General features: G+C 42.4%; 1 protein-coding gene across 4 annotated transcripts in view; it reads right to left on the bottom strand.

Annotated features, from left to right (window-relative positions):
* Positions 1-14,962: 14,962 nt before the first annotated feature.
* The window catches only part of CHST15 (carbohydrate sulfotransferase 15), a 44,085-nt gene continuing 36,882 nt past the window's right edge, over positions 14,963-22,165 (bottom strand). For all 4 annotated transcript variants that reach the window (XM_015633808.2, XM_015633806.2, XM_015633807.3 and 1 more), the window contains 3 exons: positions 19,297-19,453; positions 16,742-16,889; positions 14,963-15,598 (listed from right to left, as the gene is read on the bottom strand). In XM_015633808.2, coding sequence (XP_015489294.1) covers positions 15,408-15,598; positions 16,742-16,889; positions 19,297-19,453 — 496 coding nt within the window. In that variant the 3' untranslated portion in view covers positions 14,963-15,407. The remainder of the gene's footprint in view (positions 15,599-16,741; positions 16,890-19,296; positions 19,454-22,165) is intronic.

Consider the following 22,165-nt stretch of genomic DNA (forward strand, 5'->3'; position numbering starts at 1 on the left):
GGTCTCTGGTGGCTTCCTGAGGAGAATGTTTTGTGAAATAAAAAGCTTTTTCTTTAAACAAACTGTGGCATGGCTTTTCATCCAGCTGACAAAACAAGACACAGAACACATTTTCAGCAGTGTGTGGGAGTGGGCTTGGGGGGCTTCTGTTTACATGCAAGAATTACTTGAGGCAATGAATCAAATTGCTGGCAACTTGTGTTGTCAGGACCCTACCATTTCTTTTTCTTTGTGTAATAATATTTACTCTCAAAGGACCTCTAACTACAGCCTCAAAATGTCAGTGTAACAGATAAATTTCACTTTCAAGATACAACAGACACTTCCTCTTTACCGTGAGCCTGTGGTTTCTGCTTCAGATTCCTTTCCTAAATTCTCCCCCTACATTCATCTTCCATAGGGTTATTCCTCATATCTATCAGCATGAAAAAATGCACATTCTGAGGCAGAAATATTATTGAAAAGCTTTTTCAAATCTCAAACCCGGCTTGTTTATTTAATTTAAATCAGAACAGATTTTTCTGAATTTGCTACCATTCCTTGGTAATAACCCACGGTACATTAATAAAATATGTTTTGTTGCTTGCAGTCTGTTTAGGCTTTCCAGAGGTTATCCCAGCAACAACAAGCACATCCAGATATGTTCTTTAAGCAAAGAAAAACAAATAAGTTCAGCCCAGCAGCGAGATTTCAGTGGCATTCCTCAATCTGTGCAGGTTTGAATCCTGATCCTGGTTGGTTCCCCTAAAAACAGGAACCAAAACCTTCCTCAGTTTGAGCCCTGCAGTGTCTGAGGTGCCCAGCAGAAGATGCTGCTGTCTGTGGAGAACAAACTGCATCCTGTGGTGTTACAGTGCTGCAGTCAGTGACATACGTGTCACTGATTTCATCTGGATTTTCATCAAAAAGAAGTAAAATTAGTCCAATTTTCTGATTAAAAAAACCAACATTAAGATGATTAACCTTAAACACTAATAAAAATTATAAAATGCCATGCTGACTCCAGGCAAGGTAAGCAAAGTCATTATCTTGCAACCAAGGAAAGATATTCAGTTTTAAATATGGTAAAACCTGTGTTGTTGTTATTGTTATTATTGCTACCCCTGAAGGAAAGAGGGAACAAAAAGTAGAAAAAATCCCACTATATTTCTTAATGTTCTCATGAATCCTGAGTCACAGGATTTTTCTTCTCAGGTTAGAGCTTTAATAAGAGGGTAATTTCCAAGTTGGCTGCGTGTCAGGAACATAATCTTTATCCTGCTTTTTAGAATAATTAACACTTGGAAGGCTGTGATTATGTTATGTGCTGTTCCACAGTAACTACTGCAGGAATTCCCAAAGAAAATATGCTCAAAACCCCACTGTTCTGTTTAACTAACTCATGTTCTGTTTAACTAACTTAAAGTGAAACCATGGACTCAAAACTCAGGCCATTGCAGTTGTAGTTCTGGCCCCAAATACTTTAAAACTTCAAGTACTTTATTTGCAGTTATTTGTGATTCTGTGGTGATTTAAGTAAATAATTTCTCAATAATAAGGTCTCAGTGTATTACACTGTCAGGCATGAGGCAGAGTGGTGTCAGGCCTTAAAGTGTTTTTCATTGGAACAGAGATTTCATTTCACATTTTAATTCAAATTTTCCATTTTTTCTAAAAAAAAAACCAACATATATTTATATCAAAAAGTTACATTGCTCAGGTAACACCTTGGAAATCAGTGGAACTGGTCCTATATTGAACAGCAACACAAACTGCTGTTTCTGTGCTTGTTTCCACCTGTAAAATGTCAGCTTGCAAAGAAAGTAGATCCACAGATCATTTTGTAGAGTGTTTTGACAGTTTAACCATGAACCAGAGCGAGGAGACAGGAGATTTCAGGAGGATGTGTTCAAATGTTGATTTATTCCTTTTTTTTTTTTTTAAAAAAATATGTGTATAGTCTTCCTTTAATTTTTAAACCTAACTTTGAAATTTCTAACCATCTGACTTTATTCCTTTTATTCTTCACATAAGCCGAAGTTTAGAGAAGTATTTGGCATTTTATATAGAAAACACATGGCAATGAATATTCTGAGATTATATGTACAGTACAGACCCCAAAATAAGTATGATGTAACTGATTATGGGAATTGGTGTTAAAAGGGGAGAAGTGGCAACAAAACTTTGGGATAAACAAGGAAGAGTTGGAGGAAATAAGAAGAGGAGGGCAGGAACACAATGAGCTCTATTATTTTCTTAGGATACAGGAACATCCCCAAGCCTGGACCTTCAGCTGACACAGATCTGTGGCTGTACATTGATATCAGCTCCTCAGTGCCAATAATTCAGGATTTCCCTCCCAGACTCAGCACATCCTTCACCAGCTCCTCCCTTCATGGGGGACTGGGAAGGAGCAATGATATAAAGTAAGGTTTGGGGTTAAAAGTAAAGAGTAACTTTTCTTGGAATAATGAACCAAAATAATATCAGATTTTATAAAGACAGTTCCAGTCCTGCCATCCAGAAAATGATAGCTTTATGTAACTGGGCAAGGGCTAGCTTTTGAGTAGAAACCATAATAAATGCATTAAATAAAACCATGTGGTGCTAATTGATTCAAGGCCTGCTCTATTTTCCTGTGTTGGCACTTCCTCCTCCTTCAGCTCAGCATAGATTTGGTATTTCCTGAGTCTCAGGTGTTAGAACAGAAAATGCATTTTTTATTTATGTAGTGTTTGTCACGGTCAAAGCACAGAAATGTGTTGGTTTAGGGTCAAAGTGTGAGCAGAATCTTGTGAAAATAGATGAATGCAAATGCTTGGCTTTCAAGGAGCTCTACCTGAATAACCAAATCACCTGCAGCAATAAGGGGGTAAATAATGAGGCAAAAATGAGGCCAATCCATGGAGTTTGTTGTCTCTCAATGTTTGCCTTGAGCTGGCAGAGGGCTGGAGATCAGCCAGGCACCAGGAGAAACACCCAGCACTCCCAGCAGCCATGGGAGACTTTATTACAACTCACCTGGTTAGGAATATTTATTTTCTTTAGGGCTCTGTCAGCTGAACTTATTTAATGTGTAAGAGTCTCAGCTTTCTTTTAAAAAGAGGCTCATTTCTAGCCTACGTGGCTGGGAAGGAAAACATGAAAATAGAGTAAGAAGCAGGGAAATGCAAGTTTCAGGAAAAGCCCTAATGTTTTATTTCAATTAGCCTCATATTTTGTGGGTTTGGACTTTGCATTTTTCAATACGTGGCATTAGCAGCAGTTCACATGTTTCACACAATATTTTTTTCATTTAATTAAACTGGAATGATCTGAAAGTATAGAATTTCCTATTAAATGCTTTTTAGAGATTTTTTTTTTGTCTCATAGACACACCATGGTCCAAGAACAAAGAACCTTGTGCAGGAGCGCTCAGTAAAGCTGATATTTGTGGTACCTGTGCAGAATGAAAGTCCTGCTGATGCTTTGGCTGAATCCATCCTTTGCAGAGTGGTGCAGAGCACAGCCCAGTTAGAGCAGAGCTGGTGATGAACGAGATAAGGGAAGGCAGAGCTGATTCCTTGTCCTTATCAGTGAACTCAGCTGTGGTAAATTCACACATTTCCTGAAGGTGTTCCCCTCTGCTGATGGGCCATGATGGGTCACAGCCTGATGTGGCATCAGCTGTGTCACCTGAGGAGGTGTCAGTGACTCCTGAAGTGTCTGCTCCACACCATTCCATCCTCCAGCTGAAATTCCAGGGGAGGCACCTGGGTGTTCCCATTTAACCTGAGTAACACAAACCCCACAGATGCTCCTGGGGCTTCCTGCCCACTGCTTCTTTGGGGTTTCTCCCACCACCCCATGGATCCAGACTGCAACCGTGGCTTTGACCAGCACCCATCAAAATTGCCACAGGTCTGGTCACCAGGCTTAGGAGTGGTGAGATCTTTCTGTTCTCATCCTTTCCTTCTTCTACATTTTCACAAGTGATATTTTTATGCTTTTATATTGTCACATTCCTAGGATAACAACAACCAAGACAGCTCTGTAGCCGTTTTCCTGTGCAACCCAATTTTTCTACAATAAACCATTCATTTGTATATTTACAAACACTGATCCTTCAGTGTCCTTTCACTCTAATCCACCCCAGAGCATCTATTAACAGAAGCCTGGGCTTTTCCTGTCTTCTGGGCTGGGGTAACAACCCTGCAGCTGATAATGCCTCTCTCTCATTTGCTGTTAGCCCAACCAGCAGCACTGCAGGGCCATGAGAAATGGGGGAATCTGAATAATTTCAAGGATGTTTGGGAAGGTTGGAAAAGAGAGCAAAGGGATAAATGCAGTGTTTGAGAGGCCCTACAGAATTTCAGCAGCCCAAATCTCTCTTACTCTTTTCTTAAAAGGTTGAAACGCAGTTTGTAAAATGGAAAATGACTTTTTTTATGGAATCACAGAATGGTTTGGGTTGTGAGGGACATTAAAGCTCAATGTTCCAACTCCCTGCCATGGGCAGGCAAATCACCCACTAGATCAGGAGCTCAGGACCCCATCCAACCTGGCCTTGGACACTTCCAGGGATGGAACATTGTATAACTGGACTTTCTGTATAGCTAGACTGAAAAAAACCTCACCACAAACAGTGATTTTTGTCTATTGCTCTCGTAAAGAGAAAAGCTGTTATTTTCACTAGGGAGGTGGATGATGAGTACAAAGAGATCAAACCTTCTTTTACATTATTATGACCAATTAAAATCTTCTCCTTATTATATAAGAGCTTCATCCTAGCAATTAAGAAGTGCCCCAGAACAGCAAGAATTTCTTTCACTAATTTTCTTTAATAAGGACCTGAAAAAGACCACTTGGGTCATCAACTCCCATCCCATGAAATGAAAGGTTGCCATATAAATGGATGCTCAGTTTTGAAGGCTCCCTAAAACCCCATCTGAGGTGACCTATGTCCTACAGCCCACTGAATTTATCCCAGAAACACATTCAGGAGCTCAGCTCTAAGCTCATGTTGTGAAGTACCCCAAGGAGAAAGGAGAAGTGGTGTAGGAAAATTCCCAGTAACTTTTGTTCCCTCCAAGAGCATCAGTATTGGTGTTGGATAAAACTCCCAAATGTGTATAGAAATGTCTATAAATTTTGAGTAAATGCTTGATTTTTTTTTTCTTTTTTGATCTACTTTTAATTTTTCCTCAATTTGTAATATTCCAGTCTTTCCTTATTTATGCATCTGGAAAAGCCTTGTTGATGAAACACCAAGATCCCAAGGGCATATCAAATTTTGACGAGACATTTTCTTCCAGGGGTGAGAAGATTGAACATTTCACCCCAAAGTGCCTCTTTTACTAAAACTAGGCCACTCCATCCTTCTGACTCACACAGCCAAGACAGCAGCCCACGCTTGGAGCTTGGATTTGGTGCTCAGAACAAATTCCTGGTGTGAGAAATGCCCCTCCAGCCGCCAGCTGGCTCCCTGCAGGTGTGTTGGACACAGATCTGCTGAGCTGTGACCTGCCCTGGGTGGGACAAACGCTGGAGAAAATCCTCCCCCAGCTGGGACTGGCTGCTCCTGCAAAGCAGGGTTTGTGCCATCCCACCCTCACAGGTCAGTGCAGGAGAAAGAAAGTGTCTTCTCACCAAAAGTGAAACTTTTTCTTTCTGTTCTGATTGTCCACTTCTCAAACTGGGTTCCTTGGTCTCTTCTGAGCTGAGTTCCTTGGGGATACTCCTCACGGTGAGCCCCCCTTATCTCAGTCCTCTGGGTCAGGAAGAAAACTCCAAAGCTTGTTAGGATCTTGTTTCTTGTGTTTATTAAGATGTTATTAAAGACTGGGCAGGCCTTTCCAGACTTCCTGGAAGTTCAAATCATTATAACCTGGCACACTTTGGTTCTGATGGCACAAAAGGGCCTTGAATCACGCCATTGTTTCATTTTTATATCCATTTTTACCCAATTAACACTAGACACGGGTATTGTTTTTATAAATTAAGTTTTCTATATCTACATATGTAACTAAAACTGTGACTAACTTTCAACCAATCACTCTTTGTGTTCTTAAAAACTGTAGAATCATGGAGAAGAAGGAGAGCTAAAAACTCACACTTTTTTTTCCTCTATCTTTACTCCATGTATTAAACACTCTAAAATCTGCATTTTTTACTTCAGTCACGTTCCAAATATTCTACTACTTTCTACTTAATTTTTTTATAAATCCTGGTTTACCCAGGGATATTTGGAAGCCTTTCTGTCAGTGACAAATAAGATTAATACCTTTTTGGAGAACAGGACAAACAGAGAAATGTTTCTCCATTTCTGGATTCCTACAAAAAGAAGCACCCAGAGGAGACCCAGTGATGTTGTTGTTCTCTCCATGGGTGACTTTGGCATTGTCCCACCCTCTCCAACCATCCCACGTTCCCTGCAGTGCACACCTGGGTTTGTCTGAAAATAAATAAACAAATAAATAAATAAACAAAATACAAAAACAAAGTTGTAGATGCTGGGAATTGGTGCTGCTTCCCCTTACAGTCATATTCAAATTGACTTTAAACATGCAAAATGATTTCTAAACTGCAATGAACAGCACTGCATGTACATTTTGGGCATCTGCATCTCCTGTTGTGACTCACCTAGAGATGCTTTTCTGGAATAATATCCTCAGGGCTTTGCATCTCAATGTGTGCATTTTCCTTAACATGGAGTAACTCTGAGAGATTGCAGTTCAGGGGAAAAAAAAAATTATAGTTCAATATTTTTCCTGATGGGTTTTAAAATGCATGTGTTCATGGCAGTGATCATGGTGGGGTTTGGAATTTGATGGGTTTTGAGGTCCCTTCCACTTTGTGATTCTGTGATTCCATGAAAAACTTTGGCATTATGTGAATTATATTATTATCAACATCTACCTGACCTGCAAACCTGAGCCTTTTGTGTTGCATCTGTTCATTAAAACTGGGCTGGGGTGGAAATGCTTCAAGGACAACCAGGAACCAGCCCAGCTTATTCTGGGAAATGGTTTCAATGGCAAAGCAGAAAATCTGCAGCATGTGTGTGGAAATTGCTGGGGAAAAGCAGGATAAATATGTTAGGAGACCCAGGCCTGGATGGGGCTAAATAATAATGTGCATGTTTCAAACTATATAAAACAGTTTTATTTAAAAAAAAATAAAAATTCAATATTTTCTTAGTTCTTCACCTTCATGAGAACCAGTTTTTGGCTGCCTTGACAAAGCTTTGTAAACAGCTCCATGCATCAAAACAATCTCAGGATATTGTTCAAGCTCCTTTTTCTAATCAGTTACATTCCACATATCCTCTTTTGCCTCGTCCTTTTTCAAGCAAGCAGAAAGCAAACACTGGGCTGGTTCCTTGCAGCAGAGGAATTTCTCCCCGCAACTGGATACAAACCTGACAAAATTCTCTCCTTCAGCCCTCTCACCTGGAGCCATGTGTGGGTAAGTTGGGCTGCCTAAGTTACCTTTTTATTTTTATTTTTTTTTCCAGGTTATCTCATGAGACAAGGAACTTTTGGTGCTATTTTACTCTCAGAATAACAATAGAATAATGTCAGTTTAGGTGTAAAGCCAGGCCAGCACAGCTGGTTTGCATCCTGAGGTTTGCCAGCCTCAAAGGGAAGGCCAGGTGAGCCCAGGGCTGCTGTCAGAGGCTCCCTTGAGGTTGGAGGAGGATATGGGGATGAGGAGGTCCTTAAAGCCTTCTGAATCCCAAGGAATCCGGGGATATCTGCAAGACCATCTTCCTGTCCCTCAGGTTTGGTGACTACAGCCATGAGCTGGGTGTATTTTTGTCTGTGGGAAAATCCTTGATGCAGCACTCCTGGAAGTAAAGAAAATACTGAAGACATGAAAAATGAAGAATATGTGAATCTTAAAAAAAAAGTCATCCTTGGATCAATAACAGATTTTTGAACACCCACAGGTGAAGGCTCTTTGGATTTTAAAGGCTGACAGTCTAAAATGTCTGAGATACCTGCCAAGACAGCAGTGACCAGTGAGAAAACATCTCTTGTTAGCTGGTTCTCTTTGCAGCTGAAAAAAATCACTCTGGCACGAGCCTCAGTTTCTCTAAAATGAATCATCTCATCCTCACCAGGGCTGCTCTTGGAGCCTTTCATCCCTCTCTGCCCTGAGTTCTTCAGTTCTCCAGCACAGCAGCTCCTCAGCTTAAGTGTTAAAATTCCCAATTTCGTGGCTCTGGCAGCAGTTAAGTTCAGCAAACCCTGCCTCCTGCAGTGCTGAACACCTACAGCTCCTGCCTCCTGAGGTTTTATCATCCTCACAACCATTCACTGCTGCTAGTCCAAGTGCTTTGAGCCTCCTGGCTTCAGAAGCTCAGGACTGATTTCTTGCTGAATTGTTCTGTTTCAAACACCTGCCTTAGCTCCTGCTGTGCTGCCTTCACCCCCCAGCCTGTAATTCCAGAGCAAGAGGTACCTCCTGGGGCATTCATTAGGTAATATTCACTTCTCTAGCACCTACAGAAGAAAGGGGAACTGTTGAGAGCAGCCCAATGTAAATGTATAAATTCGGTTCTCCAACGCAGCAGGACAAAAGCTCAGGCATGGTTACAATGACAGGACTGCTCTGCAGCACCACCTGCCGAAGTGAAAGAGTTTTTAATCCACTTTTGGGAAGGCACATTAACATTGGAACAGGCCAGGCTTCCTGCTCATTTGGCTTTGGACTGGGAACAAGCATTCCAGGATTCACCCTGTATGACACAGCACCGTCAAGGACTGACTCCTATTTGCCACTTTAGTAGGTGTTGTTTCAATTTTTTTCGGTCCAAGAAACTTTTTTCATGGATTAATAGTACTACTGAAGCAAAAAATGCAGTGACAATATCACTGTGAGGCACAGAGCACTTAGGAAATGCTGTTAATAATTCAGTGAATACTGAGCTGGCTGCTGAGAGGTCACTGCCACTGTCACAGGAGGAATTTTCAGTGGGGATGAATTGTTCATGTGTCCTTTTCCTGATATTACCTGATTATCTCATTAATTTGATTATCTCATTAATCTGATTATTTGATTTTATGGTTATCCTGACACAGGATAACTGAATATTGCACTGAAATTATAAACTAAGAGGAGCTGGGTTTACATTTGCCACTCACAGCAAGGGAGTGGGATTTTTACTTGGCACCTTCAAAACTGCATTGAGGTTTGAGAAGGGATTTGAATTCAGCTGGGAGGATCAGAGTGAGTTTAAGTTCCTCTGGTTGGATCATGCAGGAGAAAGGAGAGGGATTATGATGCCAATGGCTCTGTGTGAGGAGCATCAATGCAGTGAGGGTGGATTGCATGACCTTAAAGGTTTTTTTTCCCAACCTGAACAATTCCATGATCCTATAGTGTGTGTAAATTACACTGCTGAGTGTTTCAGCCCTTCTGTCCAACTCTCCCAGTTATGATTTGCATGAGTAATGTTGAGTTACATATGAGGTATGTTGTGTTATGTGTGTGTTTATGTTCCATAGCATGGGAACCAATTTCTCTCCCCCACTTGCTGAAATCCTGGTGAAATCTCTGAGGTTTTTTCCCACCAGACCCACACTAGCAGACATGTCCCTCCTTTTCCCCCTTTTCCCACCTTCCAGGTGTCATTTTCTGTAGCTGTGATGCAGGACAAGGAGCTAGCTCTGGCTGTGGCAGTGGATTTCCAGCTGCAGCTGAATTTCCAGCTATGCTCTGCCCTCTCGTGGAGTGCTGCTGGCCCAGCCATGCTTATTTCTTGCTGCTCTTACACCACTGGAAAACAAAAAATTGCCTGGTGACCCCTCAGAGCTGCAGCTGGAGGGCTGGGGTGGCCAAGTGCTGCAGCCCAGCCTGCCTCTGGCAGCAGCAGCACGTCCCAGCACCTAAAATCAATGGGTTTTCCCCCAGATAGAGCCCAAAATAAAAGGCATGTTATATTTTTGCCACCTGTTATATACATCCTGCTCTTTTATGGGTCCTCTCACATAAAGCCTGCACTCAGGGCCAGATGATACCTGAGAAATCTCTAATGCCAATCCTTTCCTCTTTTTAGCCAGAAATGCAGCTTTTAGCCTCTCTTTCAGACTCTTAATCCAGTCAAGCACCTCTTCTTCAGACCTTCCCCTGGATAATTGTTCCATTCCCTTTCACAGTGTTTGTTCCTTCCAAAGCTTAAATGAAGCATTTGAGTCTTGTCCAAGCCAGGCAGAGGAAGTGAGGAACCCACATTTCTATGGATCCCATCCCTGATGCTGAATTTAAACCTCTCAGTGCATCAAACAGCAAAAACAAAGCCTGCAGTGGGCTCAGCTGATGCCTTTCCCATCAAGCCAACATACTTTCCCAGGTTATGTGATTATTTTCTTTTCCTAAGCCTTTTCAGATGGCAGAAAAAAATCTTTCCATCTTGCAGCCACACATCCCTATCTGCTTATTTCTGTCTTATTTCTTCTGGGCTTTTTGTCCCCCTTGCTTGGCTTTACTTTCTTCCATGCAATTTTGTGTCATCAGTTTGTTCTCAGCATTTCAGAATTTCACTAGACACAGCTGCAGGATTTCTTTCTTACTTCTCCCCTTTCTCCATTCCTTTCTGTAGCTGTTTTACCACAGCCTTTGCCTCCTTGCCCTGTGGGAGTGCCCAGCTTGTATTGATGGCCAGAAGTTTTCATTGCTTTCTATCTCTGATTCCAACAGTCTAGAGGAGGAAATAATGTGTGTCGACCCAATTAAACACCCAGACAGTGCAGCACCAGCCTCAAATCTTTGGTCTCTGAGTCACCCAGTGTGTTCAATAATCAGGATGTGCTGGCTTTAGCTTATTTAAAAGCTAAACTCCAAGTTATTTGCAAGTCATCTATGGCTTAGACCTCTGTAGCCTGAATTAAATGAAGTTTTGGGAGCTGCTCTGAGGCTGTTCATCTACTGCAATATTCTGAGTAGCAGCAGAACCTTTCCCTTTCCTCATTGCCATTCATTAATAGAGGAAGAAATAATTTTCTAAGTGTGTCAGACGTTCCCAGACTGAGTAAAGAACTGGAAATCTGCCCTGTTTTCCTCAAGGAAAGTGTCCTGTGCCGCTGCCCTGCTGTTCAGTGTCACACAGCAGCTGCCCCTTCAGTGACCAAACTGGAATTTTAAACCTCCCAAGTTGTATTTTTAGCATTTTTTTCAGTAAATCTTCCACACCTGTGCCAGTGCACCTGAGGCACCATCACACCAACACCTGCTGGAAGATTTTCACCCAGCAAAGGGAAGCTCTGAAATGATGAGAGTGAGGGTAAAAGTCTTTCCTCTGAGCTGCCATGCAATGATTACTATTTGTGCCTCTTTCAGACCTTATTTTCTGCTAATTGTGCTTTAATATATACACAGCAGGCCTCTAATTTTAATGGCAGCTTCCAGCCTGGCAGCCCATTAAGCCCCTGCCATGCTGGCAATCATTTTGAGGGTTTTTCTATTGATTGAGGCAGTGCAGAGTTTTCACAGGAGCTGTGATTTAAAAGCATCTGTCCCCAGCAGGACACGGATGAATTGAGCAGAGGTGAGCAGCTCCTGGCCTCAGCTGCTGGTGACATCCATCCCTGGATGAGGAGGGGTTGGTCTCTTCTCCCAAGTAACAAGGGACAGGACAAGAGGGAATTTGCAACAGGGGAGGTTTAGATTGGATTTTAGGGGAAATTTCTTCGTGGAAAGGTTTGTCCAGCCCTGGCACAGCTGTCCAGGGCAGTGGTGGAGTTCCCATCCCTGGAGGGGTTTAAAAGCCATGTGGATGTGGCATTTGGGGACGTGGGGCAGTGGTGGCTTTGGCAGTGCTGGGGTTTCTGACTTTGTGATCTCAGAGGTTTTTCCCAACCTAAATGATTCTGTGATTCCACGAGGCTGAGGCTGTGCCAAGCCAGCACATCTCCACACTCTCCTGAGCTGCACTGGAAATTTTATTCCTGCGAGCATCTGAAAAGAAGTAGAAATTATCTTTTTCCTTTTGCACCTTCCTCTTACTTTTCCAGAGTAGGAAAAAGCCACGTTCATGGCACAAAGCTGTGCTGGGGTTGGCCACAAGATGGTACTGCAAGACAAGGATTCCCTTTGGAAACACACTGCTCCTGGAATTAAGGTTGGAAAAGACCTCTGAGATCCCAAAGCATCCACCAGCACTGCCAAGGCCACACTAACCCATGTCCCCAAGCCCCACATCCACAGGTCCTTTAAATCCCTCTGGAGGTGATTTCACTGCCCTGCACAGCCTGTTGCATGCTTGACAACCCTTCCAATGATGAAATTTTTCCTAAAATCCAACCTAAAGCTCCCCTGATGCGAATGGAGGCTGTGTCTTATCAAACATCCCCTCACCTGTGTGAGGGGCACCAAGCACGAATGACTTCTCACAACACTGCTGTGCCTGGTCTTTAACAAAAGAACATTTGGCTTAGTTGGAAAATGGATTAATTCCTTGGCAGAAAGATACATTCAGAACTGCACCAGCTTCACCATTTATCCTGTTTGCCAGGCTGAAGATAGCACACACAGATAACACCACACCCTTCTCCACACCAAGCAGTGCCTGTTTTCCCTTCCAGGAGATCCTTTGTTTTTATTGTACTTCTTCCAGACAGCCACGATGCTTGGCCCAAACACTCAAGGTCTTACAGAAAACACATTTCACATTCCTCTGCAGTAGCAGTGAGAATATTTGGAAATGAGCCTTTCCTCAGTGCCTTTGCACTCGGCAAAGCTGCACCTTTGTCTGATCAGTTTTGTTCAGCAGAGATAAGAGCAAAAGCACGAGACACAGATTTTCTGAGGTCTTTGCAAGGAGCCACTGCTAGATTTTGGCACAAAACATCAAAAATGAAAACATATTGTCTTGATATTAATTCCAACTTCTTGGCAAATTGCTCTTTGGGGGATGTGGCTCACCTCAGCGCTACAGTGACTAATAACAATGAAACTGAATTTTTTCACAGCTTGGATTGTCAGCAGAAAGGGAAAGGGAGCTGGGAGAACTTGGGTGAGCCTTGTCCTGTGTAGGGATTTGCTGTGAAGCCACTGACTGGCTGTGGCTGAGGAAGAGAGGCTCTGACACCCAGCACTGCCACATCACTTGAAGGAAATGCTGTTTTATTTCATTCTGACTCACCAGATCAATTTCATTTTTACAGCCTGAGCTAGATAGTGATATCCTTACCTCCAGAATGACTTCTTGACCAATATTTGCTGCTGTTTGATTCTTGGTCATGCCACAACCCAACAGCATAAGGCTGCAATGTGTTAAAATCAGGAGATTCTGTTTTGGAGCTCATGAAGGTGATGGAGACATAAAAGCAACCTCCATGAAAACTCCACTTTCAGAGGGACCACAGGCACAAACCAGAGTGTGGGAGCTGTTTGGTGCTCAAGTTAATGATAAGGACAGATGTATTATAGCTTTTAAGGCTGGTAAAACAATATCATTAGATCATGGCTTGACAATTAAATGGAAATATTTGACCGTGGCAGACCAGGTTAGGAAACATCTGTATAGAGTCATCCTGACCACACGGTGTTGATTCCAAATCAAAGCACAGCTGGGTGACCTCTTTGGTGTAAATAAATTGTTGACTGAATTTTTTACATCTGCAAATGGTGGCAAATTCATTCTGATTTTCTGTTTCACAGCCCCATGATACTTTTTATTTGTACTGCTAAAGTAGTCCATTCTCAGCTCTGCAACCATTTTTGGTCTGTGAACATCTCTGAACTAGAACTAATCTGTTCTGGTTGTCTAGAATACTTCACTAAAATACTTATTTTAGGCTTTCCAAACCCCAGACTGAGTCCTTATTTAAACAGCACATTACCAGTTGGCAAAGAACCGAGGAACAGTTTTCTGTTGCAAAACATCTCACATGTCACCGATCCTATTCCCGTGTGAAATGTTCAGGATCCATCAAGTTTTCAGCATTAATTCTCAATTTAAAAACACATGAAGTGAATAATATGTCCTCACAGAGGGGGAATAGGGAAAAATTACATTTAATATTTGTAAATGGACTTGTGAATCCCTCAATAAAAATGCACTGTGGGGTCCAGCATCAAGGTTGAAAGGATGCAGGAAGCCAATCAGAGATGATTCTCTGGGGTTTTGAGAGCTCAGCTGGACAGGAGCTTTGACCCACTCAACACACACTCAGGGAGGAAATATTTAGCCCAGGAGAGGAAATGATAGCATTTACATTTATCTCTCAAAAAAATCCCCTACTCAGGTGGGACTTCCACCTGCAGAAGGCTGCAGATTGTAGCTGACAGTGAGCTAACCAGGTGTGTTTGAAATCAAAGACTGAATTGCTGCACATCCACAGAAAAATCTGATCTTTTTTGTCAAATAAAAACTTTCAGTTTGTCCCAGCTTTCTCCATAACTTCCAAAAGGTTGGGTTTGTTTTTTTTTTCCCTCAAGTCTGCGTATCTCAACTTCTTTAACTAAATATAGACATTTTTCCTGAAGAGGGAAACACATAACCTAATTCCTCAGGTAACACATCCTTTCTGTAAGGTACTGAGAATCCTGCTCATTTGTGATTGTAATAGCAAAATTTCATATGGCTTTTAAAATCTTCACAATGGAGAAGAGCAATCCTGCAGAATTTAGCAGAAATCTCCATAAAATCTCTCCATGGCCAAGAATTTTTTGATAAAAGTGGTTTCCTGGGAAAACATGTGAGTGGTATGAATAAATTATACATATTCATACTTACATGAACAAAATATGGGAGGCAATGAATTTGTTATGCTAAACACCAAATTGGCCTGTTTAGGTTTCAGCCATCCATTCATGCCCCAATTATAAAATTTTCTATTTTAAGAACTATGGCTAGAAAAGTCCATCTTGAAGATATAAATGAGACTTGGAAATTTATGTGAATGAACTTTATCTTTCCTTCAGAATGAAGCAAACACACTCCATGTTAGTGAAGACCATTTGTAAACAGGCTGAGAAAAAGAAACAGAATTTTAGGTTGAATTCAATTAAAAATTTTAATGACTAAATGACATTGATTGTTTGAAAAAAAAAAAAAAGTGAATAACATATATTGAAAATGAGAGATTATAAGTGTAATTGTAGGAAAATGATGCTAGCTCTGTGTTGCAGCATCTCAGAGAAGGTTACACTTCAACACCCCCATGGAAGAGCGTAAGACATCATTGTCCTGATGCTTGTCCACTCTTTTTCTGGGGTGAAAGAAGTTGCAATAAACTGATTAAAGCAAGATGCTTTCCATTCTCCCAAGGAAAAAGTGGTAGAGCTGTTGAGACGTGTGCTGGCTGAAGGTGAGACTCTCAGCTCATCCATCGGCTGCTCTTTGGAATGGGAAAATAATGTAAAATATCCACGCACAAAAATAGAATTTAAAAAAATAAAAACTCCTTTAAGCACTGTAGTCGTGGCAAGAAATTTACACATTATGTCCTCTTCCATAAAAAAGCATCATCAAAAAGAACTTGTGCCAGTTTTGTATTAAAAGGCCTGTAGAAATCTCTTAAAATTGCCTTGGTGGTTGGCAGCATCGGGCCCAGGCTTCTGTCTTCAGGTCTTCGGGTGTTTGATGCAGGACTCTTGGTAATCAGAGCTTCTTGCTTCTCACTCAGAGGTCCTGTGGAAAAAAAGAGAATATTATCTTCAAATATTTCCCCCCAAAATGTCCATCCTAAGAAATCTAATGACTAAATCAGAAGGTTTGCCAGGGGGAGAAAAATGTAATTTTTGTTAGCAGCCACCACGTTTCAGAATATTGAATACAGGTGTAGATCAGTAAAATTAATCACTAGTGGTAAATATGGAAATAATACATGTTCCTCTCCCATTAATTAATCATCTCTATAAAAAGCAGCATAAATCACTCTTGGAGGAAAATACCTGTTCTCAGATAAAAACCCAATAATTGAAGACAGCTTCCCATCCGTTCTGGAGCTGCAGGTATTTTATGCTGCAATTTCATTTCATGGTGTGAGCTGACTCTTACCCAACAGAAACTCTGCAATCTCCACCCAGCACTCAGTTTTGTTTATTTTGGAGGCTGGCAGTGGGACCAAAGTGGACACAGGTGTAGTGATGCCCCCACTTTGGGAATAAATGTGCATCGGCAAGATAAAAACCCACGGAGTTTTCCAGCACAAACCATATTCAGGAAGCAGATGCCAAGCTTTTCATCTGTTCAGCCTGCTACATCCAAGCTTTCTCATCATCTAGACCAATCTTTGGACCAGACAGACAATTTTTCAGCCACATTTTCTTTCTCTTGCTACTGTCAAATCAACATTGGGCAACGTTTTGTCTGCCGGCGTTTCTCCGAGGATTAGCAACAGATGTCTCAATCAACACAGCAAAAACACAATTTCCCCCTTCTCCTCGGCTACAAACACAACCTTTCATCAGATTTAGGTTCTGGGCTGGTAGCACTTCAGTTTGTTACAGCTGTGGGGGATAACTTTGCACCTCAGTGGCAAACAAGCCCTGAGTGCCTGCAGAAGCAGGGCTGGCTTCTGTATGGGAAAATAAATCCCTGCATTCTGAATGGTCTGGATGGTTTTTTTTCCTTTATATACTCACTAAGATCTTCTAACACCAGGCATTTGAGAATTTAATTTTGCTTGACTCCAGGCAGTGAGATTAATGCATCCTTCAAGCCAGATTCCTCTGCTTTGCTTTTTATCTCTTATTATTAAAAGCAAACCCAACCTAAAAGAAGGAGGATAATAATGATTTTGCACACTGAAAGCAGCCAGCAAGCACCTACCCAGATCCAGGAACTGGAACACCATGTGCATGGTGTACCTCATGTTTGATGCATGGTCCTCCAGGCGAAGAACAAGGATCTGATCTTTGTTAAAAACTGTCAGCCAGTCCAGGAGATACACAACATAGAGCCCAACCTGTAACCTCACCTGTAAGTACAAAAAAACCCCAAATTAGTTCACCCTACAACACTTCTGGCTGTAAAAAACAACACTCACCTGTCATCTGGGAAAAAAAATCCCCAAAATGTGCTTTTAAGGACTGACAAAAAAGAAAATATTCTGCCTCACTGCCAGGTGTTAGATTTGGGTGCATTTTGCTGCATCCCCTGATTGCAATAATTAGGTTGAGACCTCAGCTGCAGCAGTGTGGATGGTGCCCTGTCTGAGTACCCAGAGCCACACTGTGTCAGACCAGAGAGGGGGAAAGGCAGATTCTCCTGCCCTTATCTCTGTTTTTCTTCCCTCCCCAATTTTACATAACAAGTTGAAACATAAAAAGAGTAGCCTTGGTGTTCTTAAAAAGTCCAGCCTCCAACTGAGCTTATAAATATTTTTCTAAATTCCTTCAGGCTCAGAGGAGAGGAACATGAATCCCAAGTCTTAAGCATCTTTTTTATGAAAGAGACATAACATTTTCAGCTCACATTACCAGGGTCCATGAAGTCAGACAACAACTCCTTTCACTTCTGACACTGCCCCATGACCTCCACTGCTGCCTAAATTCCTCTAAAAAAAGCCATTTTTTCAATTATTGCTGAATTATTATCCTCCTGTGTGATTCTGATGTGTGTCTTTGGCTGCTTATAACATAAGTCTCCATATTTAGCAGATTTCTTTATAGATGTGCTACACCAGAAATCTTATTTGGTTAAGACACCGGGCTAAGATGGGATAATTCTGGTGGGGCAGCACCCCAGCCCTCAGTCAGTGCCTCACTCCACTCAGCACTGGGGCAAATTTTTGGTTTAATGTTTCTTTTCTTACTCCAGGCTCTTGTAAATACTTTCTCCATCTTCCTTGTACACTCCTTCAGGAGCTGGCAGGCCAAAATTGGGATCACCCTGGTCACTGTGCCATTCTCTGGGTGATGTTCTTTCCATTGATTCCAGGTGCCAAACCACCCCTTTCTTCCCCCTTAGCATCCTTCAGCAGCCACCTAGGACACCCCTCTGGTTCCAGAAACACATTAACAAACAGCAAACCCCTTTTTTTCCTGGCATAGTCACAGAATTAGCAACCTAATGAGCTTACTGGGGACACCAATCCTCACCTTTCCAACGCACAGCAAACCACAAACACAACGGATTTAGCAACTTGGCTGAAGAAGAAGCTAAAAAAGGCCACTGAGGAGCACAGTTGGCACGTGGGTTTTATTAAAACACCTGCTTGTGGCTCTGTGGCAGGAGAGAGGCCTCCTCTGCTCCTTTCCAAAAGCTTCTTCTTCGAGAGGGCTGCTGGAGACAGCGAATGGAGATGGGTTCTGCACCCTGAGGATGAACAGAAGAGGAAAATCTTTCCTTCTGGCTCTCTCTCCGCCTTTCTCTGCCACACTGGAAGGAATACATTTGTGCAAGCAGATGGCTGGAAAATTCTGTGACGCTGCCCAGCAGCAACTGGTGTGTGAGGAAGTCCTGGGGGCTGCAGCGAGGGATGAGCAGCTCCAGCCTGCCTGCTAAGTGAGAGCAGTGGCCTGTTTGCTCTGCTGCTGTGGGGCTCCAGCCCATGGAATACACTCTAGTTCTGTTATTTTATCCAGTGGAAGAGGCAATAACTTCAATCCAGAGGCAAAGGAGGGAACTATTCCCTCCGAATCCTTCACAGCCTGAGCAAATAAAAGAGGATTGAACGGCAAACTGGCCAGATGTGATACTTCAAGTCAATCTCTTCCATATTATTCTCTGCCCTCGGCAAAATCTTAAGTCAGTTCTATGCTAAAATTGTGAATTTTGGAATCTTAAGCCTGTAATACTTATCCATTCCCCTGCCAGCAGTTTCTGTGTTTTCTTGTATAATTTTCTGGCATGCACAATTAAAAAAAAAAAAAAAAGATTGTATCTCGTTATTTGTAGCCTTTTCTTACAAAAGAACACATAATTTATTCTGATTTTGAGGCAATTTGGTACCACAAGGATCTTTGCCAGAGCTACTTTTTTGGAGACATCTGCAAAAAGCTCTCTCATTAAATTGTAATCTTCACTAAATGTGCTCTCGGTGCACTTGCACAATAGGAAGGCTGTGTTATCCCTGTTGGCATTCACCAGGGAACAGGCTGAGGAGACAGCTGGGCCCCCACACCATCTTTTACATGTTTATACACATATTTACATCCTCCACTTTTACAAATGGTCAGATTTGGACTTTGTATATTTGTAATATCTGCGAGATCGACTTTTCCCTGCGCCATCACATTAACTGCAAACCAGAGTACGTAAAAGCACGCAAAAGAGGGGGAAACTTTGGATCTCTCAACGCTTCCTTGCAGGATTTTGGTGCCTTGACCACCTTTCCACCAGGTTGAAGCAGCGAGGAGCCAGCAGAGGCTGGAAATACTCACGGGCATGGCGTTGTTGAGGGTGTTGTTGTAGACACAGGCTCGCAGGGAGAAATCCACCACGCAGCCCTCAAACAGCTGCAGCGACTCCGCCACCTTCTCGTGGAAATCCTCCGCGGATTTGTTGGCGCTGGCGAAGTACAGATAATCAGAGTACAACCTGCCAGGGGAAAACGTGGCCATGAGGGGCTGAGGGAGCAGAAGAACCTTTATTTACATGACAAATTGGCAATTCCAAGTTACAGGAGCGCAGGGAAAGGGGACGTGTGTGTAACAGCGTCCCACCCACAGCCTGTCACCCAGTGACACTTTTTCCATTCATTTTAATGAGTTTTAGCTCACAGCAAAACCCTCTCCAGGGGAATCTGAACTGCACTTTCAAGGTCCACATCCCTGCAGGCCTGACCCTAGAAAAAATGTGAGCCAGTGTTTTCTCGTGAAGGCAAATTTTTAGAGTTTAAATTCACGTTCTCTGTGAACTGAACTGGTCTCAGCTGATGTTGCTGTCCCTCTGCACCTGATATTCCATGGACAGAGTCCTTGTCTCTCAAGATTAAAGCTGATTTTTAGAAACTTTAACTTTAGGTGGGTTAGAAAGAGTAATTGCTATATTATTACCAAGCTCCCATCACGAGTAAGAAAGAGTCCAGATTTCCCATTCCTTTTACAGGAAGCTTCACCTCCAATCTTATGTTGACTTTCCATCAAAAACTTCCAATTTACAGCATTCTACCTGCTGATTTTCTATTTCTTTTCTTTTTAAGAGGTGTTTCTTAACTAAAACTTAATTTCTCTAAGTTACAAAGCACTATCCCCTCATTGCACACTTTTAGCACGAGATTTACAATTACTTAAAATCACTTTAAAAAGATAATGTATATTCAAATTCCTTTGGGGGTGATGTGGTGAAACAACCCAAAACCTACAGGCAAAGAAAATGTCAATTTTAGCATTAGCTCCTGAAACCTTGATTAGGCTTTTGCAATATAAACAAGTTTTAAAGAGACAAAGGAAATGCTTAGGCGTGACATAAATCTTAGATTTGCTGAACATATTTTAACTTCCATTCACAATTAGGCTCAGAATGACCAGAACCACAACAATACCACAGGATTCTGAGGACAATTTTGCATCACTCGAGAAGTCACTTCCCCAGGTATGTTTGCAGCACAGATTTGATGCCTCCAGAGCACACATCTCTCAACAAAATTCCAGAAATCCTACATCTTTTTCAGCCTCTTTCAAAAAACCACAGGTGCTTAAGAAATAAAAACAGCAGTCTATTTAGGCCTCACTTATTATTGCAGTAACTTTTTGTACTGCAGTTATTTTATTTATCCTTTAGCTTCCCTAGATTTCCGTGGGTACTTAAAAACACCTCATTTGGAAAGTTTAGGCCTTAATCCAGAAAAGCACTTAAGCACAGGAATAGCCCCTCTGCAGTCATTATTTATGTCAGTGTATGGCAAGAACAGGATTTTAATTCCCATGTGAAACAAATGAAAACTCTCTGTTCATTTAAAAAAAAAAAAAAAAAGAAAGGGAAAAGCTGAAGGACCAGGCCAGATGAGTTCACCTAAATTAGACACACAACAGCATCTCCCTCCTGCTTGCAGGAAATGTGGGTATCAGCTTGTCCCAGGGATGGTGGGACTGAGCTGTGAAAGGCTTCCTGGGAAAAATCAGCCAGCAGGTATCAGGTACAGCATGGGCCAGGCTGAAGTGTCATTAAAAACGTTTAATATCAAAAGAAATGCATCATTTTCCAGACTTGTTGGCATCTGATGAAAAACTACGTTCCTGAAGAAAAGTTCTCCCTCTGCAGGGCAGTTGGGATTTTCTTCCTATTTTTCTTTTTCTTTTTTTCCCCATCTGTTTTTAATTCTGGGGACATCTGCCTTTGCTGATTAGAATTTCAGCTGTTCTGGCTACTTGAAGTCCTTCCCTTCAACCTCTGTCCATTCCAATGAAATAATGACACCAGTTGACAACAACCACCTCAAAGAAAGATGTCATTCAAATATTCCCTGCTGGGGATAGCCCAGACTTTGTGCAGGTTGGATCAGAACCTGTCCCAGCCCCTGCTCTCCTGGCTGCTCCAAGGAACCTGTCCCACTGCCTGGCATCACCAGTGGATGCCTGTCCCTTCTGCTTTTGCTCCTGCAGCTCAGATGAGCCATCAGGAATGCCAGGAACTGCAAACAAAAAGGAACCAATTTGTCATAAACACAGTAAAGGAGATGGAGCTGACTTTTCCTGTCACCCCTGCTAAAGCTGGCAAAGAGCTACAGCCCCGTTACCGAGGGAAGGCAATCAGGGAGTTTGTCACTAATTTACACGAGGAAGCCACTCCAGCCTCAATCTCACATGAAATTGCCATCTGTAAACTCCTGAGGTCGGGAGATGCTGCTGGAGCTGAGAGCTGCATTTCCTGACAGGAGCTGGGAAACATCTCCCAGCCCTGCTCTCACCACAGCCACGTCCTGCTGGCAGGGAAGGTCCCTGGGGAGCAGCACCCCAGCTCTGGAGCTGCTGGGCAGTGAGTACGGGCTGCCTGCACAAACACCACGGGTCTGCTCTTCTCCCAGAGCCACCAGAGCCTGGGCCTCACCATCATCTGCATCCCCACCAACATCTTCATCCCCTGCCATCATCTCCATCCTCATCATCCTCTGCATTCCCATCATCTCCATTCTCATCATCACCTGCATCCCCAACATCACCTGCATCCCTCATCATCATCCCCCACCATCATCTGCATCCCTCATCATCATCATCTTCATCCCCCACCATCATCTCCATCCTTATCATCATCTGCATCCCCACCATCACCTGCATTCTTCATCATCATCTTCATCCCCCACCATCATCT

The sequence above is a fragment of the Parus major genome, chromosome 6, assembly GCF_001522545.3.
Source record: "Parus major isolate Abel chromosome 6, Parus_major1.1, whole genome shotgun sequence".
Lineage (NCBI taxonomy): Eukaryota > Metazoa > Chordata > Aves > Passeriformes > Paridae > Parus > Parus major.